The following is a 19,782-nucleotide window of genomic DNA, read 5'->3' as shown; positions in this document are numbered from 1 at the left end:
TACAAATTTCACAGATATTCTCACTTATATAATAAATCTTAGTGTGCTCGTGATACAATAGTCACTGCAATTTTACAAGATGACTTCGCAATCAATTGCAACACTGGGCTACAGCTAAGAAATCAACTACAAAACAGCGTTTTTGAAAGATCTGGTTTGACCTTTTTGTTAAGCATAAACCTCAATTCCCAGAATTTTGCAAACCACATCTTCCAAAGGTTATAAAAGACAAGTATGTAAAATATGAGGAGTATTGATATAATATGGGATTAGTATTACCTTGATAACCATCGATAGGGACGGACTTGTCAGAAAAAAAATAGAGAGATGACATTAACAACAAGCTTTATCGATAAACAACAACAAAGATAAAAAATTCATGTCTGCAACAAATTGCTCTTTACTCATAAACACGTGGGCGTTACTCGAGTAAACGTTTGCTTTCCTTAAAAACAAGTATTATTGTGCATTTTAAAATCAATTTTTTTGGTTTTAGAACTAAACAGTTTATTCCTGCGTGTTTAAAAACAATTAAGAATCCAACTAGTTAGCAAACATTTACTTAAACGTTTCATAGCCACTGACGAGTCCCTGATTGTATCAAAGATAAAAAGGCCTAATGCTTGACGAGAAATTACACTTTTAATCGATTTTCAATAGAAAATCTAGATTTTGCACGGATTTCGAAGTCCAGGAATATTTTCTTCGCGTATTATTTATCGTTTGAAACCTCAAAATGTGGATCGAGAATTGAAAAATACATCTTAAGGGGCAATATATTCTAAACGTATTCCTTACTCGGCAAATTAAAAAAAATCAAATTACCAAAAAAGACTTTTCTTTGCAATAATAAAATATCATTTTTAGATCTCTCCTCAGTACTTTAAACATTTAGAATACTACCTGTTTATCTAAAAAAAGAGTGTCTACCCGACAGATGCTTTTAAATTCTTGACCAATATTTCATTTTCCCGCTCCTAGGTATTTTTGTACTTTTGTACTTCGTTTGTGATTTTCATCTTGTAATTCAGAATTGTCATTCTTTTGGAAAATTCCCTATTCTATGTAAGATTTACAGTCTTTTTTTAAAGAAAATTCCATGTTCAAAATAAATATCATAAAATTCCGTGGGATTCGATGAAATTGGATATTTCCTGAAATAATGAGAAAAATGTGTTAAAATATCTTGAACTTTGAAAATCCCTTAAAATCATTGAAATCCTCGGAAATCTTCCAAAATCCCCTGAAAAGAAATTAAAAATGTTGAGAAATTCTTTACAACCGCATAGCAAATATGTTTATCTCTTAAAATGCCATAAAATATTTCAAATCCTTTGAAATCCCATTTAATTACTGAAATAATGTTTAAATTCCTTATAATATTTTAACATATCCTAAAGTATGTAAAATCCTTTAATATCTTTTTAATTTATTGAAATTTTGTAAAGATCTTGAAAATTTCTATGAATTTTAAAAATAAACTAAAATATGTTTAAATATATTTTTTTAAATTCTTTGAATTTGTTTTAAAAATAACCTAAATTATTTCAAAACCTTTAACATCAATTTAAATTCCTTGAAATTTTGTAAAACTTCTGAAAATTATCAGATTTTTTTTAAATGCACTAAAATATTTTAAATCCTTTGGAATCTCTTGAAACGTTTAAAGTATACACCTTTAAAATTCCTTTAATTAAAAAAAAATGCTTCAAATTATTTCAAATCTTTTGAAACCCCTTAAAATGTTGCGAAGCTCATGAAAATTCTTAAGAATTTTTAAAAATGTCCTTAAACATTTTAAATCCTTTGAAATCCCTCGAAATGATTAAAATCAATTAAAAATTCTTTGAAATCTTTTTAAATTCCATAAAATATTTCAAAATTGTTGAAACCCCATTAAATAATTTTTAATTTCCTTGAAATATTTTAACACACCATAAAGTATATGAAATCCTTTAATATCTTTGTAAATGCATTGCAATTTTGCAAAACTCCTAGGAATTTAAACAAAATCCATGAAATATTTAATTCCTTTGAAATCTTTTGAAATCCCTTCAATCTTTTAAAATCTCTTAGAAATTCGTTGAAAAATGCCTGGTTTTTTTGTAATAACCCACAATTTGTTAAAACCTTTGGATTCACTTCAAATTGTTAACATCTATTAAAAATGTCCAAAGATATTTCAAATCCTTTAAAACCTTAAAAAAATATACAATTTTCAATTTAACTTTTTTGAAATTTCTTCAAATAACCTATAAAAATATTTAAAATCCTTTAAAGTCCTTTGAAACACCTTGACAATTATTAAAATACCCTTAAATCATTTAAATCTCTTTAAAGTATTAAAATAAATTGAAAATGCCTAGGAATCTTTGAAAATACCCTAAAATATTTTAAATCCTTTAAAATCCCTTCAAAGTAAAGACATTTCAAATTTTTTGAAATCTTATTAAATTACTGATAAAATACCACGAAGTATTTCAAACCCTTTGAAATCTTTTGAAATCCCTCGAAATTTTTTTCAAATTACCTTCAAATCTTTCACATTTTTTCGAATCTCTTCAAATACCCTAAAATATTTGTAATGCATTAAAATATTTTAAAATACTCTACAATTTTCTGAAATATCCTAAAATTCTTCAAACTCTTTGAATCCCTTCAAATTATTTTAATCATCTGAAAAATCCTTGGACTCTTTTAAAATATCTTTGAAATCCTACGAAATCCATTAATTCTTATGAATAAATTCTTGGAAATTCATTAAAATATTATAAAATCCCGTAAAATGAAATGGAATTTTAAAATCCTGAAAAAATGTATTAAAATACCTTAAGACTTTTAAAATCCCTGAACATTAAAGAAGTCCTCGAAATTGTTAGAAAATTCCTTGGATTCCTTAAAGATACCTTGAAACATTATAGATTTTTTATATGGCAAATATCTTTAAAATGCTGTGAAATCTTTTAAAATAACAAGGGTGGCCGTTTTAATCGAAGAAAAAAATGCTCAGTGATTTCACGGTTTTTTCCCGGTTGGCAAACATTTTTTACGGTCAATGAAATTTAAAAAATTCAACTCTATTCTAGACATTTTTCCATTTAAAGGAATAAACAATAAACAACAAATTAAATTTACACGTATGGAATGGAAGGTAATAACACTTTTCAGTTGAAAACTTTGAAATGAAATGTAGATAAACTGCAACATTTAGAACTTTTATAAATTATAGAGTTCAAATATTCAGATTAAATCCCCCCCCCCTTCCCCAAAACTACGTTAACATTTTCAATACTCTAAATTAAAAAATCAAGCAATGAACTTTTAAAATGTTTAAAATAATATTTTTTTAAGCAATTTGAAGCTAAACACATTAAAAAATAAAAAATCATTTTTTTTAACTTAACAGTTTTTAAATTAGAAGTAAGTTACTTTTATCTGAAATAGTTTAAGCATCCTTCAAAAACATAAAAATTTTATTTCAAAATATTCAGAAATCTAGAAGAGGTTATATATTTTTCCAAATTTAAAATCATTTTTGAATTTTTTTTCGAAATGTTTAAATACATTTTTAAATGAATTGCATTTTTCCTATAGCTTTTAGAAAATCCTGCAAATTAAAAAAAATCCTTAAAATTTGAAATTATAAATAACAATAGGAAACACTTCTTATTTGTAGAAAAAATTAGAGTAATTTTAAGAGATACTTAGAAGTTTTGAAAATATCAAAATTAAACTCAGAACATGAAACGGTTTCAAATAATTTACAAGAAGTTTGTGACCCGAAAAAATTGGGCTATTTGTAACGAAATTTTGGTGCAAGTACCCACAGCCGGATTAAAAAAAATTCAGATTTTTGCAAATTTTTGGTAAAAAAGAATTTAAGATTCCTGGGAAAATTGAAAATGATTTTTCATTTTCAAAAATTATTGTAACAGAAAATTTTTAAATATTTTAAGAGATTTCTAAAATAATCAAAACAGAACCTGGGTAATTTTAAGATTTTTTTTAAATTTGCAGTATTTTCCAAAAGTTGTAGGAAAAATTCGGTTAATTTTTAAATGTATTTGGAAATTCTAAACAAAAATGTTAACACACTTCTTTTCAATTACTTGAAGACATTTCAAGTTTTTAATTAATTTTGAATATTTTCAAAACTACGAAATATCTCTTGAAGAGACTCAATTTTGTTTACAAATAATAAGTGTTAAATTGATATTTGTACATCAATATTGAGCAATTTCACTTACAAATTAAAGATTTTTAAACAGAACGATTCAAATTGCAACGTTAAAAGTTGAAAAGCTCTTTGAAATTCTATAGTTTCAAAGCTTCCTATGCAAAACAATTAAGTTTCAAAGTGCTTACTTTTACATATATTTCTATTCAATTTACTCGTCTTAAATGAACATTGAAATTTGTAATGGCTAAGAAAACTAATAAAAATAATATATTAATTTATTTATTCAATTTAACATAAAAAAATAATATAAAGGAAGACCTAAGCCTTTGAATTAAAAATATTTTCTTGATGAATCATTAAAATTGTTATTTAAAAATAAAATTATCGAAATAAATGATATTATATTAATCTCAAATCGTATTAAGACTTTCGAATTTAAATAGTTACAATCTGTAAATTCTCCAATTTTGAACGGATTTAGATTAGTGTTGTCAAATCAATTATTGTTCAGTTTTTTATACTTTAATTATTTACAAAACTGTTTTAATCAAACTTGGGAAAATTTGTCTTCTTAAAATTCCTAGTCATTTCCCGGTCCAGCGGCCACCTTGAATACCATAAAAATATTTCAAATCCCTTGAAACTTTTTTGCTCTTAAAAATTTCTTAGAATACTCTAAAATCTTTGAAATCCTTTTAGATTATTGAGATCTATTAAAAACGTCCTAAAAGTGCTTTTTACAGAAATTCCCTTACTTTTGCCATTCTTTATTCAAAATCGCTAACTACCCTGCTCTTCCTGACCAGCACTTTTAATATTCATATAAGTAAAATCGAATGGAAAATTCCGGTCACTAAATCAAATTTCCGGGTTTTCGATTAGGTAGACACCCTGAAAAAGATCCGTTTCTCACCCACGGAAAAATGTGGTAATTTCAAAGTCAAAATCGAGATACCAAAATCTGGGTTTAGGGAACTTTGAAATCCGTGCCTACTCTGTTATTGCATCCAGCCCTATATTGTTATGTTTAAATCGATCTAAAAGAGTCAAAATCGTTGTTTAAAACTGAGGAAATTAGACGCGACACCACACTTACCTACTAGGCCTACTCAGTAGGCACTCAGTCCTCCTCAGTTCTGTTTGAAACAGAGAAAGGTGTTTGGGACATGAAATAGTAGGTGAATTATGAGACTTATTGAGTCAGTAACCGTCGAAAGAAATCAATTGTGAGCGTAGGAATATGATCGAATGTAGAATCGTGGGAGCAATCAGGAAAATGTAGGAAATCTACGAGGATCTAGTCTCAAAGCCTCGAGTCTTCTGATCCACTGCTGCCTATTCGATTCCTCTTTCATTTCTAATTAGATTTTCGTTTGTTTAGATGTTATTTTATCGGTTAGAAATAGAACCAATTTTAGGCGGAGAAAATTAGACAAGAGGAGCTTCAGCAACTCGAGGCTTCATCGACTAAGATGAATCATAAAGTGTACCTTTCTTTTTTGTTCTTCTTCTTCTTCTTTTTTGAAGTGCTACCTGACCGTTTTCGCTTTTCCTTTTTTTCGGCAGCTCCAGTCGATTCGGGAACAGGACTGGGTGTTCGAATCAGCTTGTAGACTTTACTGGCGGCCGCCTTGGCTTCTGCTTCTCGAGCATGACGTTCCGGATCTAAACTGCTTCCTTCGATAAAATATTCTGAAATTCCGAAAGCCTCACGCATCTTTGCGTTCTTTTCTTGCTGAGCCTCAGCAATTTGGTGGGTCTCTTTCACACTATTCAACAAATAAATAAATTAATTAATTAATATTAATCAATTGTAAAATTGTTTAGAATTTTTAAAAAGAGAATCAGGGTGGCGATTCGGCGGACGATTTCAAATTCCTAGTCATTTCCCGGACAAGTTTTTCAAATTTGCGGGTCAACTAAAAGTAACATATTCATATTTGTCGCAAAACGCAAACATTTTTTTAAAATGATGACATTCATTATAAACATCCTTTAATCCGACAGAGCAAAAATTGCCATATAAATAAATTTTCAAATAAAATTATGAGTCAATGAAGTCACTTCATCTGATAATGTGTTATTTTGGTCATGCGGTCTCATAAAAAATAACAGTCGATTCAGTTGTCAATGAATCATGCTTTATTTGTCAATTTCTTTAAAAAACCAACGTACGTTTCGACCTTGTTGCAGGCCTAAGTTCAAAAATTTTAACAGATGTAAAAAACTGGCCTAGAATCACGAAGTAACATAAGGAGACCCCACTCCCGGAAAACTTGGACACGTGAATTCGGATGTAGTTAGTTTGCATCGCTCGTAGCGTCTATTGCGGTGAAATGTGAAACCGAGAACATTCTCAAAATTCTCTGATTTTTCCTTGACTAATTTTTCATTTCAAATCTTTAATATTCCAATACCAGCATTTTAATCTTGTGATATTTTTAATAAAGCATATTTTATAAACGGAATAAAACAGTATTTCATATAACAAATTGCAAATTTTTAAATTTATTTCAAACAAAAAAGTGTCTTTTCTACCATAAAAGATAACTTTTTAACAAAATACTGGAATATTCAACAAAATAATTGAATTTTTAACATAATACTCAAATATTTAACCCAAAAAGACAAATTCCCAACAGAAAAGTGTCATAGATACAAAAAGAATGTTAAAACCCAAAAAAAAAACAAATTTCTAACAAATAAAGATTTTCAGTCAAAAAACAAATGACAGTTTAATATAAATTATTGAACCTTCAAGCCAAAAGACAAATTTTCTTTACAAAAACTGAGTTTTCAAACAAAAAATATGACTTTTCAGCAAACAATTAATTTCCTATGAAACTGATGTATTTTTACCCAACAAAAATAAAATGTTCTGTTAAAAAATTAATTTTAAACCAAAAAATAGTATTTTTCACTAAACAATTAAATTTCCCACCAGACATTAGTCTTCAAAATAATCAAACTTTCAACCAGAGATGTATTTTCAACTTGAAACATAAATCTTGAAAAAAAGTGATTTATTAACAAAGTGATTTCAGTCGAGATTTCACGATTAAAATATGAATTTTTAAACAGGAAATAATTCTCGACGAAAAAAATTGAATTTTCAGTTCAAAAAGACGAATATTTAGCCCAAGCAGGATGATTTTTTAACAAAATTTTTGAACTCTACCAAATATTTGCATTTTTATTTTAAAAAAGATGAAATTTCTCTTAAAGCAGAAGAATGTTTAATTACAAAAAAAAAGTTGACTTTTCATCCAAACAAGATTTCAGTTGACTCTACAAGAACAAAAAGGGCATTTTTTTAAACAAAAAAATATGTTTTTACACAAAAAATAGAATTCTCAATCCAAAAAGACAATTTTTTCAACCAAAACGGATAAATTTTAAATAAAATAGTTGAATTCTCTACCAAACAGTTGCATTTTTATCCAAAAAAGATGAAATTTTTCTTTAAACACATGTATTTTTAATTAAATAAAAAGAACAATGAATATTAAAAAGCTAGTTGAATTTTTATTCAAAAAATATTTCAGTTCTTTTTTCAAAACCCAAATATTATATTTAAACAGTCGAATTTTAAACAAAAAATTATGACTTTTTAACAAACTTAATGAATTTTCAACCAAACAGTTGCATTTTTATCCAAAAAGATGTAATTTCTACTAAAGCAGGTGAATTATAAATCAAAAAGACAAGTTTTCAAAAATAGAGTTGAATTTTCAACCGAAAAGTTGCATTTTTATTAAAGAAAGATTAAATTTCTCCGAAAACAGATGAATTGAAATTTTTTGTTTAATAGTTAAATTTTCATCCAAAGAATATTCCAGTTCATTTTTTAACACCAAAATAAGAATTGCAAACAATTTATAAACAAAATTGATGTCTTTTAAAGAAAATTATGAAATTTTCAATCTACTAATAAAATTTATAACTAAAAGGATAATCCTCAGAAGAAAGTTGTTGCAAATTTTTAATATTCTAATCTGAAAACATTTCATTTTTAACGCTTTTTTTTAACTTTAAACGCTTTGAATTAGAAATGATACAATTTCAACCACTGTCTAATAAAATTGTCCATTTAAAAAAAATTGGAATCTTAAATTTTTCAATTTGGAACGCTTTTAATTAGAAATAATAGTTTTAATTCCTTTGAATTATAATGATCGAATTTTAGAAATTATATTTGGAAAATATTTTCTTTTTAACGTTTTGAACTTGTCCAATTTTCGGAATTTTCTTATAATCTTAAATAATTGAAATTCGTGAATCTTATATTTTAAAAAAATTGTCTTATTGTGTAAGCTTTAAATTAGAAATTATACAATTTCCAAAATTTTCTAAAAGGATTGTCTATTTTTTTAAAATTAAATTTGAAAGTGTACAATTTGTAACTTTTATAATTAGAAATAATACCATTTGTAAAACTTGTATTTGAACGCTTTTCAGCAAGAGGCGCTACGAGCGATGCCAACTAACTAAATCCGAACCTATCCGTCCAAATTTTCCAAAGGCAGTATGGCATTGGGGTCTCCTTATTCTACTTCGTGTCTAGAATTTAACAAAATATATATGATGAAGAAAGTTGTACCACGAATTTTTTTAATTTACCTATAGTGAAAATTTCTCGTAGAAAATAAAATTCATTTAAATGCCTTGGATAACTTAATTAACATTACTACAGGTTAAACATTTTTAATTTATTTTATGTATTACCTTTAAAAAGGTCTGCAACAAGGTGGAAACGTATGTTGATTTTTCAAGAAATTGGCAAATAAAGCAGGATTCACTGACAACTGAATCCACTATTATTTTTTATTGGACAACATGACCAAAATAACACATTCTCAGGTGAATTGACTTAATTAATAATAATAACGTTCGAAGAAATTTCAGTGTGGATTATATTCCAATCACTGAATATTATATATAATAAAATCATGAATCTTCAACTGGAAAAATCGAATTTTAAACCAAACAGATGCATTTCTAAAAAATAAGATTAATTTTCAAACGAAAATAATAATTTGCTACCAAAAAATACAACTTTTCACCAAAATACACGAGTTTTAACGAAATAGTTGCATTTTGAACTAGAAAAAAAATCAATTTTCAATAGAAAATGAATTAGTTACATTATTAATAAGAAAAAACTTTTATCTTAACTGATGGATTTTTAACTAAAATGATGAATCCTCAACTGAAATAGTTGAATTAAAAAAAAAGCTTTTAACTCAAATAATTAATCTTCAACTGAAGTAGTTAAACTTAAAAAAAGTTTTACTGTAAAAGATAAATTGTCAACCAAAATTTGAATAATTAAATTTTAAGTTATGAAAACCAATGTTCGACCAAAAAAGAAGAATTTTCAATTAAAAAACATCATGTTTCAACCAAAAATTGAATAATTAAATTTGCACTCAAAGAAATTAATTTTTAAATAGAATTATGTAATATTTGAGTGAAATGGTCTTTTCAAAAAAGAAACAAAATTTCGGTAAACAAAATGCTTTTCCTCCGAAGAAAAAATAAGTTTTTAAAATAAAAAAATAAAATTATTTTTCAATAACAGAGATGGGATTTTAATTCAAATGACGAATCGTCAATAAAAAATTAATTTTCAAGAAAAGGGAACAATCTTTTGTGAGTTAAGTTTTGAACTAGAAAAGGTCAAATTTCAACTCAAAGTTAAAAAATCAATTTTCTACTGGAATAGTTAGATTTCTAGTTCAAAAATTTATTTTCAGCAATCTAATTACATTTGTAAAAAGAGATCAATTTCCCATTAAAATGATGAATCTTCTAGCAAAAAAATTAATTTTTAACAAAAGAGTTTAGCTTCTAAATCAAGAATTGGCTTTATCAAGAAAAAAGATAAATTCCCAACAAAAAATGTAAAAAAAAATATTATAATTCAGAAATATTTCTTCTTCGAAATACTACTTCTACTCTAGAAACTAATTGAAGTGCTTTCTTTTTCTAAAATTTGAAAAAAGGAACGTTTAAATTATAGCGAATTTTCACTTAGAAGAGGGATTTTTTAAACTTTTTTTCAAATCCCAGTTTTAATTCTTTTAATAGATTCCCGTTCCATATCAGAAATTCCCTGTTCCAAGTGAAATTATATTTCTTTATCGAAACTCCCTGTTCTGAAATAAAAACTATATTTATTTTCACTCATATGCCCTGCAACTGTAGATAAAGTAGAAGTCACTTTTCTAAATTGACCAAAATTATTAAAATAATGAAAAATTGAATTTTGCTACGATCAGAAGTAAATTCCCGGTTTTTTAAATGCGATTCTCGGCCATTTCCGGGTTCCCCTGTGAAGTCGCCGCCCTGAGAATTCGAAATTAGAACTTTGATCAAACTCTGGATTTTGAAAATGATTAAGAACTCATAAAAAATTGCAAATCAATGTTAATTTGGAGTCCTCAAATCCTGGTAAATTTAAAAACTTTAATAATTTAGAACTAAATCATTTCAAATTAAAAGTGGTCTTCATTATCTTCAGAAAAAGCGTCAAAAAACATTTCCAAAACTGAAATTTGTTTTTAAGGTACTTGCATTTTAATTAAAAATGAAACAATATGAGAGTGAAGCATTCAAAATTATAAGTCAATAACTAAGATTTAAAATTAATTAATTTGATTCTTTAATATTGTTTCCATTCCGAAAAAGATTTCAAAACATTAAACTTGTCAATTTTTGGCTTTTCGACTCAAACAATACTATAAATTAAGAGACTTACCAAATGAAATTTTCACAATCAAGTCTTAACAATTGAACAATTTAAATTAAAATTCATTTTTCTAGTTGCTTTTCTTTAAGTATTTATATTTAATTGTAGATCACTGAAAAAATATTATTTTATATTGTTCATTAAAGAACGTAAAGTGATTTATAAAAAGCATCATTATTGATTCTAAAAATTATTTTCTATAATACAGTGTCAATTTATTTTTACTTCAAAAAATTAAAAAAATTGAAGATAAAAAAAAGATTCACAATTAGTTGCAATAACAAACATTTATTGAACACCATCATCGTGAATATCTCTATAAGTTAGACCCTATAAATTGAAGGTTATTAGGAACTGTGATCGAAAAATAACAACTCTTGAATGTATTTCATGTAAATTAGGGGACTTTTAGGAAAATAGGGGACTGCCTGTAAACTCTCCGGCATGAGAGAACACAACCTTAATTAAAAAATATATATTTATATCTCCCTAGATTATTGTGGGTTAGAATGAAAGTAGGAATCAGATCATGCTGAAAGAATCATTATTCTAAGTGATATGAATTAATTTTATGGTCGTTGAAATTTAAAAATGCGAAATCTTTTAAAATTGAAAATTTTGCCATTTAGATTAATTAACTCTTTCAAATTTTAAGCTTTTACCATTGTAACTTAAAAAACTTCTAATTTAGAAATGTCGTATTTAAAATCTCAGTAATTTGCACCTATTATATGGAAACATTTAACACTTCCCTAATTAATTTTTTTTAATTGAATGTCATTAATCTGCAAGATTATAAATTTTAAACTTACATACATTGAAACGTTTAAAGATTTCTGGTTAAAAAAATATAAATACACGCTATTATTTGCAAAGTTCTAAATTAAAACTAATCCTCCCTTTCAACACACATTAATAAAAATGAGAAACTTAAAACATGTCCTTTTTCCAATTCCGTAAAAACTTCAAAATAAAATTCTCCCTTTCTCTGAATATTAAAAATGCAACCCCTCTCCCTCCCAACACTTTATAAAAATGTTTAAAGAGAAATTTGACTTTTGCCATTCAGAGAAAAAATCAAATCTTCATCCCTTCTAATAAAAATCTAAAAAATAAAAAATGATTCTTCCAATTCATAAAATATCGAAAGCCAAAATTTCATCCTTTCCAACTCGATAAAAATCTTAAATATGTAGAATGATAAATAATACATTTTTCAGTCCTTGAAAATATTTAAAGGTGTAAAAATAGTTCATTTGTTCGTAAAGTCCATGAATTTCAATAATATTTCAAACAAAAATGAGAAATCAGAAGATTTTACACGAGAATGGGAAAATATATTCTTTTCAGTAAAATGAAAATATTGCCTTTTCAACAAGACAGATGCATTTTTAACCAAATACTTGAATTTCCAACCAAAAAGATGATTTTTTTAAATCAAAAATTCAGTAAAATATAAAGCTACTTTCACAAATAAAGAAACATTGGGGATCGTCCATATATTTCGTAAGACATTTTTCTTTTGTTTATATCGCTGTGTCCTTTTCAACTTGATAAAAATATTATTTTCGTCTTTATTCAAACAACAGAAAAACGTCTTACGTAATATATGGACAATCCCTTGTTACTGAATCTTATATTACAATTAAGAAAAAAATGTATCCCTCTCTCGCAAAAATTCCCTGACTTTAAACAAAATTCCTTGACATTTCCAGGTTTTTCTAGGTATATACAAATTTCATGACAATTCCAGGTTTGTCATGTTTTTTTAGGTAAGTAAACACCCTGATAAATTCAAAATAATTTCCCGGTTTCAACGAAAAAAGGTAAATTTTCAACTAAAAATTGAACAGTTAAAATTTTTGTTGAAAACATTAATTCTCAAGTAAAGAGATGAATTTTCATCTAAACTTGTAGAATATTCAATTGCACTTAGATTTTCAGTAACAAGATTAATAAAAAAAAGGAATTTTCAACGAGATAGTTAAGTTTTCAACCATAGAGATGAATTTTCAAATAAAATTATGAATCATCGACCAAAAAAGATCAAATCTCAAGATGAAATTTCAACCAAAAAGATTAATTATCAACAAAATACATGAATTCTCAACCAAATAGTTGAATTTTGAACTAAAAAGAAAATTTTTTAATCAAAACTAGAATAGATAAATTTTCAATTAAAAAAATTAATTTGTTACCAAAGAAGTAGATTTTTAAAAATAATACATACATTCTTAATAAAATAGTTGAATCTTCAAGCAACAAAAATTAGTTTTTAACAATATAGTTTTATTTTGAACTAAAAAAGAACATGGAAAAATACATTTTTAACCAAAAATAGAATAGTTACATTTTTAGTGATAAAGAATTAATTTTAAACTGAAATGATCAATTTTTAACTAGAAGAGCTGATTTAAAAAAATATGCACATACATTTTTAACCAAATATATGAATTTCAAGCCAAATAGTTGAATTTGCAAATAAAAATATTAATTTTCGGTTAAGTAGTTGAAGTTTCAACAAGAAAGATTAATTTTCTACAAAAAAAAGTTTTTTTCAAAGAAATACATGAATTTTTTATAAAACAGTTGAATTTTGAACTGAAAAAGATCAATTTTCAAACAAACTAATGAATTTTTAACTAAAATAATGAATTTTTAACTGGAATAATTGAATTTTGAACCAACGTGATGAATTTTCAACTAAAATTAATAATCTTTATCTGGCAGAGTGAAATTAAAAAGAAAACACGAATTTTCAAACAAATGCATGAATTTTCAAGTAAAAAATATCAATTTTCGGATAAGTGGTTTAAGTTTTAATGAAAAAGTTTAATTTTCTACCAAAAAAGAAAAGATTTTTCAAATAAATACTTAATTTTCAACCAAATAGTTGAATTTTCAACTAAAAAAGAATGAATTTTCAACCAAATAGTTGAATTTTGCACTAAAAAAGATCAATTTTCAACTAAAAATGGAATGGTAAAAATTTAAGTTGAAAATATTCATTGTAAACCAAACTAATGACTCTTCAACTGCAATAATTGAATTTCAATATTTTTTTTAAATTAATGTTTTTCTGGAAAAATTAAATTTTCAACACTTAGATGAATTTTCAACCAAAAAGACTAATTTTCTTTCAAAAAAGATCATTTTTCAGAAACATTTATAAATTCTCATCCAAATAGTTGAATTTTAAACTAAAAAAGTTCAATTTTTAACTAAAAACGTAATAGTTAAATTTTCAGCTAGAAAAAAATTAATTTTCAAACAAGCTGATGAATTTTAAACTAAAATAATCAATTTTCAACTGAAATAGTATAATTTTTAACCAAATTGATGCATTTTCATCTAAAATCATTAATCTTCTACTGGAAGATTTAAATTTAAGAAAAAAACATGAATTTTCAACTAAAAGATATCAATTTTTGGGTAAATGGTTTAAGTTTTAACGAAAAAGTTTTATTTTCTATCAAAAAAGAACAGATTTTTGAAAGAAATACATGAATTTTCAACCAAACTGTTGAATTTTCAATTGAAAAATATCAATTTTCAACCAAAAATGGAATGGTAAAAATTTAAATTGAAAATATTCATTGTAAACCAAACTAATGACTCCTCAATTGAAATAATTAAATTTCAATTTAAAAAAAATGAATGTTCATCTAGAAAAGTTAAATTTTCATCCAAAAGGACTAATTTTCTTTCAAAAAAATACATAAATTCTCGATCAAATAGTTGAACTTTCTACTAAAAAAAAGACAATTTTGCAACAAAAAATACAATAGTTAAATTTCCGGTAAAAAAGTTAATTTCCAGCCGAAACAACGAATTTTTAAATAAAAAATTTAACTTTATAGTACAATTTAAAATAAAAACTAAACACGCTCTCGGAAAAATTTCCTGACTTCAAAGAAAATTCTCTGACATTTCCATATTTTCCAGGTGAGTAGACACACTGATAAATTCACTGTCATTTCTCGGTAAAAAAAACTTCCTTGTCCAGTGACCACTTTGTTTTTACAGATAATTTAAACTTTAAATTGAAACTCGAGTTAGAACAAGGGGGTCTTGACCTACCGGGACGAGATTTTCACAGTCATCCTGGAGAAATTGATGCAGTTCTGATCGTTCTAAGTGTCACTGAAACCTTTCCATGGGGGCAACGACCCCGAAGGGAATTCTGAATTCTCGAAGATGGATGGAGAAGAAATAGATGACCGGGCGGCACGAGACACACTTTAGTTTTAGTTTCACGTTACAGTTTACGTTTACACGACCAGGGAGGGTGGAGAAATGACATAACACTGGTCTCCCTGGCCTCCTCGAGTGGAAAACTGAACGTAGTAGTAGTTAAAGCCAGGCAGAGCCACCCCTGCCAGCACTATAGCTCGTGCGATGGATCAATACAATCCAGCTGTTCTCTTTTCTTTTCTGGCATCCCTTTTACCCTATTCTATACTGAATACAGAATACTGTACACTGTAAATTTTACAGTCGACACCCCCGTTTAAATGACCGAGCAGAAGCTGCCTGAACCGAGATTATAAATCACGCATGTGCAAAAATCACCCTTCTGAGTCATCACCTTTTTTGACAAGCCGAAATTGAATACTTTTTATCTCCATCACCCCTGGAGTTGGAAGAAATTTTATAGCGAATCTCCTTTTCAGAAATAGGACTCGAAGATTAGATAGGGTGTCTACTAGGATCTCATAAAATAACCCAATTTTCTTTTTGTATCACGCACCCTCTAAATTTGTTCCATTTATTTTATTTTTTTTTTCATCAGGGTTAGACGAAATTACAATCCCAAAATTCCCTAACTTTCCCTGACCAATTTTTCATTTTCCCTGACCGTTCCAATTTTTTCTTTTATATGTATAAAAAAAAACCTTACACCGAGGAGATTAATCATGTGTCATAGAGAATTTTATAAAGAAGCATCCACAAATGACGAAAAGACATACGTAAAATACATGAATTTTCAACGAAATAGTTGAGTTTTCAAACAAAAAGATCAATTTTGCACCTGAAATGGATAAATTAAATTTTCATTGGAAACAATTGATTTTCAAATAAGAAAAAGGAATTTTTAAACAAGAAAAAAAACTTAAACATTCTACCAAAATGAAAAATCTCCAACAAAAAATATATAATCAATAAAAAGTATTATAGTCTATTATATTACCACCTATAAATAATTTTATTTTAAATAAAAACCAGTCAAACTAAACAAAAAATACGAGTTTTTAACAAACTAGTTCACTATTTAACGAAAACAATAATTTTCAAACAAAAACGAAGCATTTTCGACAAAAGAGTTGAATTTGCAACCAAGAAAGACAACATTAAAAAAGAACAAATAAATTTTCGTCAACCTAGTTAAATTGTTTACTAAAGTGATAAATCTTGAATAAATAAATAAATTCTCAACAAAAAGTTTAATAGTTGATATTTTCACCAAAAATATTTTTATTTTCAATCAAAAACAGTTGAATTCAACCAAAAATACGTATTTTTTAATAATTTAGTTGAATTCTAAAATGAACCGGAATAATTTTTAAACCTAAATGAAGAACTTTCAACAAAAGAGTTGAATTTATAACAAATGATTTTTCAAAACTGAAAAACTTACATTCTTAAGCAAAAATTGAAGTTAAAATTTCAGTTAAATATTTAATTTTGAACTAAAAAACGAGTTTTCAAACAAATAACTACATTTTAAATCAAAGAGATGTATTTTGACTAAAATGATTAATCTTCATCTAAAAAAAGAGCAAATTTTAATCCAATTATGGAATCTTCAATCCAAAAGATGAATTTTCTACAAAAAAAAGAGCAATTTTCAACCAAATACATGAATTAAAAAAAAATATATAAACTTTGAATGAAAAATATAATATTTGTATTTTCGGTTAAAAAAGTTAATTTCAGTTTAAAAAAAAAAGCTAATTTTGAACCAAAGAAACTAATTTTTAACCAAGAAGATTTATTTCCTACCAAAAGAAGATTAATTTTAAACAAAATATAAGAATTTTCAACCAAATATTTTTATTTTGAAATGAATTTTCAATCTGATAGTTAACTGTTTAATAAATTATATGAATTTTCAACTAAAAATTATTAATTTTCAACACAAAATGAAATAGTCATAATGTCAGAAAAATCAATTTTCAATACAAAACAAACACACATTTCAACGAAACAGTTCCATTTTTAACCAAACAGATCAATTTTCTACCGAAACTTTAAATTTTCAATCTAATAGTTCTCTTTCCCAAAGGTAAATTATAATTCCTTACCGAAATTCCCTCTTCGAAGTCACAATTACATTTATTTACAAAAATTCCCTGTTACAACTCAGATTATATTTTTTTGTAACATTTCCTATTATACTTAAGACATAATATAGTAACTCGCTTTTTCTAAAATTTGAAAGAGAGAAGTTTCAAATTCTGGCACATTTTTATTTACATAAAGAAAATTATTGTTTTGGTAAATTCCCTTTTCCTAGATCAGAATAAAAATTATTTTTCAACATCTTCCTTTGCATGTCAAAAATTAGCAATTCAGGGGTAAATTATAATTGTTTACAAAATACCCTGTTCCAAAGTGAAAATTATATTTCTTTCTAGGCATTTTTTGTACTTAATTTATTTATCCCCGTCGAAAAAATTCGCTATAATAAGTCATAATTCAATTCAATTAAAAAATGTCCTGTTTCCAGCCACAATTATATTTATTTACATTTATTAAATTTATTCCAAGTTAACCTGAAATGAAAATTATAATTCTTTACGGAAATTCCCAGTTCGATTTAGAATTTCAATTTAAAAAAAAATTCCTGTCCCAACTCAGAATTACCATTCTTTTAGAAAATTCACTGTTCCAATTCCGAATTAAAGTAAACAAATATATGAAACCGCTTTCAATTAGCCAATTAGTACATTTGAGATAAAAAATCCCGGAAATTTATTTTAAAAATTAGGAGTATGAAATAAAATTGAATTGAATCTTATGACTGTAATTATAATAAAAGTCAGTACGGAGGATTGGGTGATTTGTTTCTGTCACGTAATTATATACGTCCGATTAAACAGAGGGTCGAAACCTTTCAAGTTCTAGAAGTATTGACCTGTTCTACTTTTTAGCATGGTTATGGCACATGTGGCAATGTTCGAAGTTAAAAATGAGCCCTTGTGTACAATTTTCTTGCACATAAACTTCAAAATTATATCGCTTTAATCGTTCAATTTTAAAAAATGTCTAAGATTAAAGATGCGTATTTATAATTCAATTCAATTAATATGAATGTTGCTTAACGAAAACAAAATATTTTAAAGAAATTCCACGCCATTTCCCAGTTAAAAAAATTATAATAAAACGTTGGTCATTCAAATCAAAATGCATTTTCGTTAATTTACATTAATTGCAAGGTTTGCTGGTTTTTGATTCCATCGAAAATTCTTAGCACATAGCTTAATAAAATTTCTACACTTTTGCCATCTAAAAAGTATATCATTTTTCTCCCCAGTTTAAAATGTAATAATTGCATTCAAATATATATACTTCCGTTTTTTTTTTCAACAAAATTAAGCGTTTTGAATTGATTTTTTGGATAATTTCTGCCCCCGTATAAGGCAGTGTCTAAACATTTTCTTGAAATATTAAAATGTATTTCGTTAGATAAATCTATCTTTTATCTAAGGCTTTGAAAATCGGCTTTGGTTATAAAATAGGTGAACAGAATGTACAGAATTCATCCCCTAAGTATCTAATACCTTGAGGTAAAACGAGAAGTTACAGTGACATATTTCTGTCTATGTAATCCAACTCCCTTCATTATTCACCCAAGCTGTCAACTATCGTTACAAAAATCGCAGATTATGATGTACAGTCACGTCTCGAATTTAATACCATATTCATAATATTCTGAATCTATGTCAGAATAAAAAATCATTTAATATCAAATTACAAATATTTACCTATATAGTACTTTCCTAACCAAAAATTTAACAATTATTAACTCATTAAAAATCAAATTAACGCAATCTGAAGTTAGTTTCTAAATTTCATCAAAATCTTCATCGACAAAGCCAAAATATTAAAATTCCATTTAAAAATAAAAGAATTTAACAATGCACATTTAATTCTATAACAAAAGAAGTTTAAACAAGGGGCCATCAATAAATTAAGCAACACATTTTTTCCAAATATTTGTAGCCATATCTTATTAAATAGAATTACCACCTGAGACACCTGAATAAGAAAATAATTGGAAATTATTGAAATTAATATGTGTAAAAGGCTGTATCATCTAGCAGAAGACTATTCATCAAAAACTTTATCCTTCGATTAGAAGAACATATCTCCAATTATTTAATATAGGTTATGCATTTTTCTAGATTTTTCGAGCTAAATGCGACTTAAAATAATCTGAACATATTGATAAACGCTGAAAAAATGTAATATAAAACGAGTTTCGGGGTGGCCGTTTTAATCGAAGAAAAAAATTCCCGGTCATTTCACGGTTTTTTCCCGGTTCGCAAACATTTTTCACGGTCAATGAAATTTAAAAAATCGAACTCTATTATAAACATTTTTCCATTTAAAATAATTAACAATGAAAAACATTTTTTAATAAAATGCAGATAAACTGCAGAATTTAGAACTTTTATAAATAATAGAGTTCAAAGACTCAGATTAAATTCCAAAAATATAAATCCACATTAGCATTTGCAATACTCTAAATTAAAGAATCAAGAAATGAACTTAAAAAATTTTCAAAATTATATTTTTTTAAGTAATTTTAAGCTAGACAAATTTAAAAATGAAAAATATATTTTTT

General features: G+C 26.1%; 1 protein-coding gene across 2 annotated transcripts in view; it reads right to left on the bottom strand.

The window, feature by feature from the left end:
- LOC117179167 (serine/arginine repetitive matrix protein 2) overlaps positions 1-19,782 on the bottom strand; it is a 55,232-nt gene that overhangs the window by 20,041 nt on the left and 15,409 nt on the right. The window contains exons 1-2 of one of the 2 annotated variants that reach the window (XM_033370886.1): positions 15,012-15,212; positions 5,671-5,949 (exon numbers count right to left, since the gene is read on the bottom strand). In XM_033370886.1, coding sequence (XP_033226777.1) covers positions 5,671-5,949; positions 15,012-15,034 — 302 coding nt within the window. In that variant the 5' untranslated portion in view covers positions 15,035-15,212. Of the gene's footprint in view, positions 1-5,670; positions 5,950-15,011; positions 15,213-19,782 lie in introns of those variants that run through there. The other variant, XM_033370885.1, reaches the window with a different exon arrangement.

Source organism: Belonocnema kinseyi, chromosome 8 (assembly GCF_010883055.1).
Source record: "Belonocnema kinseyi isolate 2016_QV_RU_SX_M_011 chromosome 8, B_treatae_v1, whole genome shotgun sequence".
Classification (NCBI taxonomy): Eukaryota; Metazoa; Arthropoda; class Insecta; order Hymenoptera; family Cynipidae; genus Belonocnema; species Belonocnema kinseyi.
This window is presented reverse-complemented; position numbering and strand designations above follow the sequence as displayed.